General features: G+C 39.5%; 1 protein-coding gene across 3 annotated transcripts in view; it reads right to left on the bottom strand.

Moving 5' to 3' along the window:
• The window catches only part of NFE2L3 (NFE2 like bZIP transcription factor 3), a 31,486-nt gene that overhangs the window by 1,971 nt on the left and 22,120 nt on the right, over nucleotides 1-7,395 (bottom strand). For 2 of the 3 annotated variants that reach the window (XM_021689801.2, XM_044920248.1), the window contains 2 exons: nucleotides 4,919-5,002; nucleotides 877-4,017 (listed from right to left, as the gene is read on the bottom strand). In XM_021689801.2, the coding sequence (XP_021545476.1) occupies nucleotides 2,779-4,017; nucleotides 4,919-5,002 (1,323 nt within the window). In that variant the 3' untranslated portion in view covers nucleotides 877-2,778. Of the gene's footprint in view, nucleotides 1-876; nucleotides 4,018-4,918; nucleotides 5,003-7,395 lie in introns of those variants that run through there. The other variant, XM_044920249.1, reaches the window with a different exon arrangement.

The raw sequence follows: 7,395 nt of genomic DNA, 5'->3' as shown, positions 1-7,395 counted from the left end.
TGTAAATCTGATCTTTTGAGCTTTGGAATGACTGGGTGGTTGATAGACCCCATTCAGTTTTAATAACACACCACTGTTGACGACTGCGCCGATCACATAGATGTAAGAGGTTTTTTGGTGACTGGGCAAACTAGTAAGGTGAGTAGACTACCCAAGAAAGGGGCAGATTCATTTCTTTGAAGATTATAGAAGGGGGAAAAATTAAGACTGATCCCAACTATAAAAAGGTTTTTAAGTTCTGATACATGCACTATGTAGGCTGACATTCTGTTCTGGGGCTTGGATGTGTGCAAATTGGGTTTTCTGACTGCTGTATTCCAAAGGTCCTTGCTGAACTGAAGCCAGCCTTTAGAGGGTTCCAAATATCCAGACATTATTTAGTACATGTTGCATGGAGATCATACACACTTGAAAATCTAACTTCACCTGTAAGGTGGTTCAACATGGATACCTGTTGATGGTTACTTGTGAAATATGAAGGCTTGATTCGGAAAAGGACAAATGAGATGCTGAGAATCTGGCTGACCAACCAGATTTCTTTAACTTTATAATTGGATGAATGACTGCAGGATTAACAGTTATTTTCCATAGGTAAAGAAGGTAAGACTAGTTTCCTGTTGGGACCAATTCAAACTGGAATGTAAATTTGGGCCTTTCCGCTGCAGATTCAGGAGGGGGGGTACTCACCAGAAAATGTAAAAGCAGCTAAGGGTTAATTAGTTGCCTAAGAGTAAGCATTACTGATCTCAGGAGTCTTAAGTCTTACTGATTCCCTTGAAATTTGCATTTGTAAACCCTATACCAAATAGTTGGGAACACACTGGGGGTATGAGGACACATGCCCCTCCCTTGAAACCTTGTTTTGATAAAGCTGCTCAGTAACAACAGTCTTGACTGCATAACCATGTCTTATACAGCTCAGTGAGCAGTTTGGTTCAAGTTCTACCAAGCAAAGTGCATACAGCTTCAGTGAGAACTTTTGAGATTCTGAACATGGTCAGTTTCTACAATCTGAAGCTGAATAGATCAGATTTCTCCTTTTCTGTAACCTTTCTGAACTCCAGGAAAAACTACATTTTAAGACCACTAGCTCGCAGAACATTTCAGTCATCCTTCGGGTGTCCATTACATTCCTAATCTGCAAGGGCATTTAGACTAAAATCTTGGCGGTGGGATTTCCACTTCCGAAACTTGTATTAGAGTAAGCAGCTGAAGTTTACATGCTTTGAGGCCAGATTTTTCTTTGGAAGTTTGGTGCATTTACTTTTGGTCACAATGCACCAAATACCTTCCAGATTCAAACTATTTTAAGCTTTGGTTACTGTGAATGTCAAAATTTTAAGTACCTGTTCTTAGGTCCCTATTTATCCATGTTTGATCCTTTGGTGTATAGTTCCATTGTGGTGCTTGATATTTTCAGGGATTTGAGGATAGTGCACCGTCATAAGTGTTAACAATTGGGTGGATAAGGCTACTTGTGGGTAGGTAGTACTGTGGAAGTTTAAATTGTAGATCTGAAGTAATTTCTGGGCACTACAAAACTCAAAGCATTTTGTTGAAAGTCTGGTCTTGAAATAACCTACCTAGGTTCAGTTTAAGGCGTTAAAAATCTAGACTCTGAAACCACTGCATTTCTCTAAACCAAGGTGGTACTCCTGTGATATCCTTTGGTAGATCATTATGACAACGTTGACTCTACTAATTTTAATGTTGCCAAACTTTGAACATTTTCAGAAAGTTATCCAGGTTGCTGTTGCAATAAGCTCATTGAGCTTTCATTTAGTTCATTTTCAAATTCACTTTGTTTTTGCCTTTTTTTAAGCATTTAAGAGTGTTTCATGTGGTTCCAATTATTCCAGGTTTTATTTGGTTGTAAAGCCCATACTCTACTGACTTCCCCTTTCCCCTACTGTTGGCTTGTGTTGCTTGTAACGTTTTCACATTATGTTGAGGCCTTTTGGGGGAGAGGTCCACGTTACAGATGTGCAGACATTTCTACAGGCTGGCTGAACTTGCTAGGTAGTTCTATTTCTCTATATGCAAGTAGCTGTGTCTACTTACAAGAGGCATAAACCTGTGTAAAGGTCTTTGTCCTTAGACAATAATGTTTTGAAGCCCCAATTTTGTTCCTTGGCACCTTGGTTTAGAAGTTGGGTAAGTTGAAGGCGTGACTGTTTGGCCTAAGTCTGATCAATTTTTGTGCAATACTAAAACCCACACTGTGCTGCCCTGTTGGCTACATGTATCACCTGTATAGCTGAATGTGGGTTTTGTGGAGAAAAATATCCAAGATAAATACGGTTAGAATTTCTATATAAGAAATTTTTATAAATTCAAATGTTGTAATTTAAGTATTCATTGAAAGATAAAATAGCTTTTGTAAGACTCCATATATTCAGTGCTAAAATACTTAAAGCTAAAAGCTACATTATGTTGCATTTCAAGTCAAAAACCAAAATGCTTAAAATTTACATCCAGTGTTTGCTCTTTGAAGTGATCATCTTACTGGGGGCGGAGGGTGGGGGTGGGGATGGTTACCAAGTGACTGGACTGTCCTGTCAGGAGTCCTGCATATAATGCAGTCAGCTTCATGAAAAGTTGTGGCTTCCCCAAAACTAACCACAAATTTGTCCAAAAGCTTCAAAACGTAGCCCTGAGTGATTCAAGTAGCAGTAGTAAAAGATACTGGAGCCAAACTTTTGAAGCAGTTTCAATGGTTTGTGGCCATGTATCCGTTTGATACCTTATACATCTTAATGGAATCTGTCTTCAGTTTCCTCACTTTCTTTTTCCCTTACGGTTTTCCTTTTTGTGGCCTGAGCTCACCAGTTCCTTAGGTACAATCAAAATACTTCCATCTTGGCTGCACTGTAGAACATACTGGTTTGGACTGACTGGCCTACCATCATCATCTCTTAACCTACTAAAAATATCATGATAAAGGTCATGCAGTTTTTGTCTCATTGTGTTAATAGCTTTGTTATACTGGGCTCTTTCTCTCTTAAGGATTTCTTTCTTGGCTTGCAAGTTACATAAATCGTCTTCAAGATTCAGAATTATGTCCAGTTTGCGTTTACGACAGTTTTGAGCAGCAACTTTATTTTTCCCTCTTCTTCTGATATCACGGATGAGTGACACTTGTAAATCTGTCAGGTAGTGCCTGCTTAGCATGTTGTTGAAAGAATCAACGGGCATACGGACAATTTCATCTACGGAAAAAGGGATATGCAGAGCCTTAGCACGCCGCTCATCACGGCTTAAGTTTCTGTCTGTGTCATTGAGGTACTTACTTATTTTCTGTGACTTCCCATGCCATGAAAAAGATCTAGAAGTGGAATCTAGAGCACTTGGCTGTAGGTGGTAAGTGTGGTTATGATAAATGTGTTGAAATGCAAGGTCCCCATGAAAACCAGTATCACTCCTATGGTCCATGTGACAAAGCTTACTGGGCTCTGGGTAGTACCCTCCTACAGCTCCTTCCAAGTCACGGTGGAAAAGAGGTTCAAGGTCACTACTACAACCTGTAGCACCTTCACACACAGACCGAGAGGAATTCGACTTGGTGACAGAGGTACTATTGTGGCTTGAATTTAGGGAAAGCCCAGAATCTGAATCTGGTTCTTCAAAAAGCTGAGACACTTCCATTGGATCAAAACCTTCTGTGGCCAAAGACATTAAATTTATCTCATCAAATATGTTTATATCGAGGTCATGTAGAAGATCTTGACTTGTTAGATTCCTCATCTGATTGCCAACAAGGGGAAGAAGTCCTGTCAGATTAGTTCCAGGAAGGGTCTGTTCAGGATTGGTAGTATGAGAATTTAACTGCAGAAATGGTTCTTGTGGTTGTGAAGTCCTTGCTACTGGTTCTCTTCTAAATGTATTGTCAGGACACAGCAACATGGCCTCATGGAGATTCACATCGTGACTTATAGCTTGGCTAAAGTTTACATTATGTGTTGAAGAATTCATGCCATCACTGATACTTCCTGGAAAAATATTTCCAAGGGAGATGCCCTGAGAAGGGAAAAAGAGCATTTTAAATACACAACCTTATTTCAGTAGCAGTTCCAGTAACAATAGAGCACTCTTTCCTCTCTTGTCAGTTCCTCTATATGGTTACCTATGAATCAATCACTTACTAAACCTAGACAAATACAATATGCAATGTGAGCCCAAATCTGAATGATGGCATGGGAAAGATTTTTTTGTATATACTGGAAATTTAGAAAGTTTGATTCAGTTAATATAAAAGTTGGTCTTGCTATTAATTCTAATATTACTGTAACTTGCTGCTTTATAGATGCAAACAATCAACCTAGCTGTTAAGCTTTAAGTCCACATTGAAGTCTCTGGGCAAGGTGGGTGGGTGTTCTGGTTTTCGGGGGGGGGTTTTTTGTTTTTTAAAGTAAATCAGACCAGCATAGTAAGAGTATGGTCAAGATATAAATGCTACCAGAAAAATAGTTATGCCTTAGTTTGTCATGTTTACTGTTTTTCATTTATCAACAGCATGAGCAGGGGAGGAGGGACAGGAGAGGCAGAAGCAGGCTCAGAGAGCCTGATGCGGGGCTCGATTCCAGGACCTTGGGATCGTGACCAGAGCCAAAGGCAGAGGCTTAGCCGACTGAGCCACCCAGGCGCCCTTATTTACTGTCGTTTTGATTCAGTGAATCCTAAATTTAACTATATCCTTGTGATCATTTAGGAGGAGGAACAGTATACATATTTGGTTAATTCTCTAAAATTGAAAGTAGTTCTATAAAAAGTAATCCTAAATCTGTGCACTTATATAATGCATTACTGTTACAGAACTATTACTCTATGTCATAAACTGTGTCATCCCATTAAAGAGGTTAAACATATTCACGATCAGTGCACATTTTCCTACAAAGATAAAAACCAAGGTTCCAATTACCTCCAGTGAATTTTCAGGCTGTGATGAAAGCATCTGAAATAAGTCTTCCAGAGAGAGAGCTGTTTCTGTCCCATTTAGAGATCTCTAGAAAAAAATGTAAGGTGCATTAAATTAAATTAAAAGGCAGAGGAGGTTGCTTGGGGCTTTAGGCTTAATCTTGAAAGGATAACCAGGTCTTTTCTCCATTCTGGATTTTTTATCCCTATTTTGTAATTTTTAAATTCCTCTTTCAGTATCTGCCCTCCCCCCCCCATTCTTGCCCTAACCATCTTTCATATTTTTGGCTAGTATTCTCCCACCTTATTTTTACCATGGCTAATAACCCTCCAAATTGGTTACAACATTATGTAATTTTTACAAGTCAAATACATACTTAGATTTACCAAAATGTTTTGCCAACTTCACTCACTGTTGCTTTATCCCAGCCTTCAGGTTTGTTTCTTATTGAAATAACTCCTTTGACAGCTCTTTTTAGAGAACTCAGTTTTTATAACCTGGAGTTATTTTGCTTTCATGCTTAAACAGTGATTTGTTGAGATGATCAAGTTTAATGTTTTCCCTTTGTGCTTTGCACTAAGGCATGTATTGCTACTGATGTCAGTCTGTCCTTTATAGCCAATTTTTTTTCTCCAGTAATTTTAGAGGTTTTTTTCTTTGTAGTCTTTGTTGTCCTATTTCACTTTGATGTATTGGACTTAATTTGTTTTTATTTATTCTGCTTGGGACTCTGTACTCCTTTAATCTGAGTCCTAAAATCACTTTAATCTTCAAAATACTTTGCCATAAACACTCTGAAGACTGCTTCACCTTCACACTTTCTAGTCTTTTCTGGGACTCCTACTAGAAATAAATTTTCTCATTCTGTCTTAATTTTTATATTTAAGGGTGAGCTCATCTTTGTTGGTAACTGTTTCTGTAGGAATCCTATATACCAAGGGTTACCCGCTAACTATAAAAAAAATTTTTCCTCTGCAAGGATCAACCAGTTCTTGTATCATTTTGTAGACCTTGCTTTCTTGGCTCAGGATTCCTGATAGTAATGGTAGTGTGGATTCAGACTCTAAAATGTTGGGCTCATTTGGGGTTCTGATCTCTAAGGATGGATAGACTGCTTCCTTGCTCTTGTCTCCTAGGTGGTGGCTAGGATTGTCCTAGTCCCATCTCCTGAAGAGTCTTTATAAATTCTGAGCTTTAAGTGGGGAATTTAGGTACCCCCAGGTATGGGCTTGAGACCTTGTTCCTCATCCATTCAACCCCAGTCTCTGTCATGACATCTGTATCCAATTTTTCATTAGGGCTTCTTCAGTTTTGGTGTCTGGTTATCTTTTAAATTCTGGATTTGAGGGGCACCTGGGTGGCTCAGTCATTAAGCATCTGCCTTCGGCTCAGGTCATGATCCCAGGGTCCTGGGATGGAGCCCCACATCGGGCTCTCTGCTTGGCGGGAAGCCTGCTTCTCCCTCTCCCACTCCCCTTGCTTGTGTTCCCTCTGTCGCTGTTGCTCTTCTCTGTCAAATAAATGAATGAAATCTTAAAAAAAAAAGTTCTGGATTTGAGTAGCCTCTTTGCTTCTAGTATCTACAGAGTTCCCTTTCTTGCTTTCGAGTTCCACTATGCACTTAAAAAATATTTTTATCCAGGATTTCTGGTTTTGGTCTATCAGGGGTTTTATCTTTACATTTTAGGAAGCTCACATTCCTGACTCCCCTCCCCTAGCTTTGTACTTCAGGGTTTCCTTTTTTGAGGATTCAGGCCAGTTAGACTTGTTTTAAGTGTATACTTGGTTTCCCTTCCCACCAAATACCATGTTTTCAAGGCCCATAGTACAACAAATACAAGGCTTTCTGTGTCTATGGATGCTATAGGACCATCTAAGCTGAACTGATGGATAAGATTTCTTCATTTACTAGCAAATCGTATATACATTCTTAGTGGGCTGGAGACTTACTTGCTAACATGACTGTTAATTCAAAATGATTTTTAATTTCTTAAATTTCAAAAGTGTTCTACGTCCATTAATGATCCCAAACTTGAGACATTAGTCCTGGCCCAATGATTGACCAAAATTTGCAGATGGTCACAAGTGTGTGAGTATCAGGAGTATACAGGAGTATCAGCACAAATCTGGATTCCTGTGAAAATCCTAAATTGTGGGTAAATAAAACTTAGCAGAAAGGAAAGCCTTAATATTTAGAACAGAGGTAAGGGTATGAAGCCCATTCTGCTTTAAGTGAGTTATGGACTGATCCTTCAGGCTAGTCACATACATTTCATTAAACCTTTGTTTGTTCCCTTCTTCAGTGCCCCTGGAGATGGCAAACTGAGGAGCTAACTCCTACTGAGCCAGGCCCCTGGCTAGGTCCACAGGAGACACAGATCTGAGATGGGAGGGACAGATGTGCCTTAGAGACAACTGAGCACTTGTTCTTCCCAGATTCCCTTCTGCTCTGATGGGGGTAACGGCTTCATGTCGCTATT

The sequence above is a fragment of the Neomonachus schauinslandi genome, chromosome 12 (assembly GCF_002201575.2).
Source record: "Neomonachus schauinslandi chromosome 12, ASM220157v2, whole genome shotgun sequence".
Classification (NCBI taxonomy): domain Eukaryota; kingdom Metazoa; phylum Chordata; class Mammalia; order Carnivora; family Phocidae; genus Neomonachus; species Neomonachus schauinslandi.
Note: the sequence above shows the minus strand (reverse complement) of the source record. Positions and strands in the feature narration are given on the sequence as shown.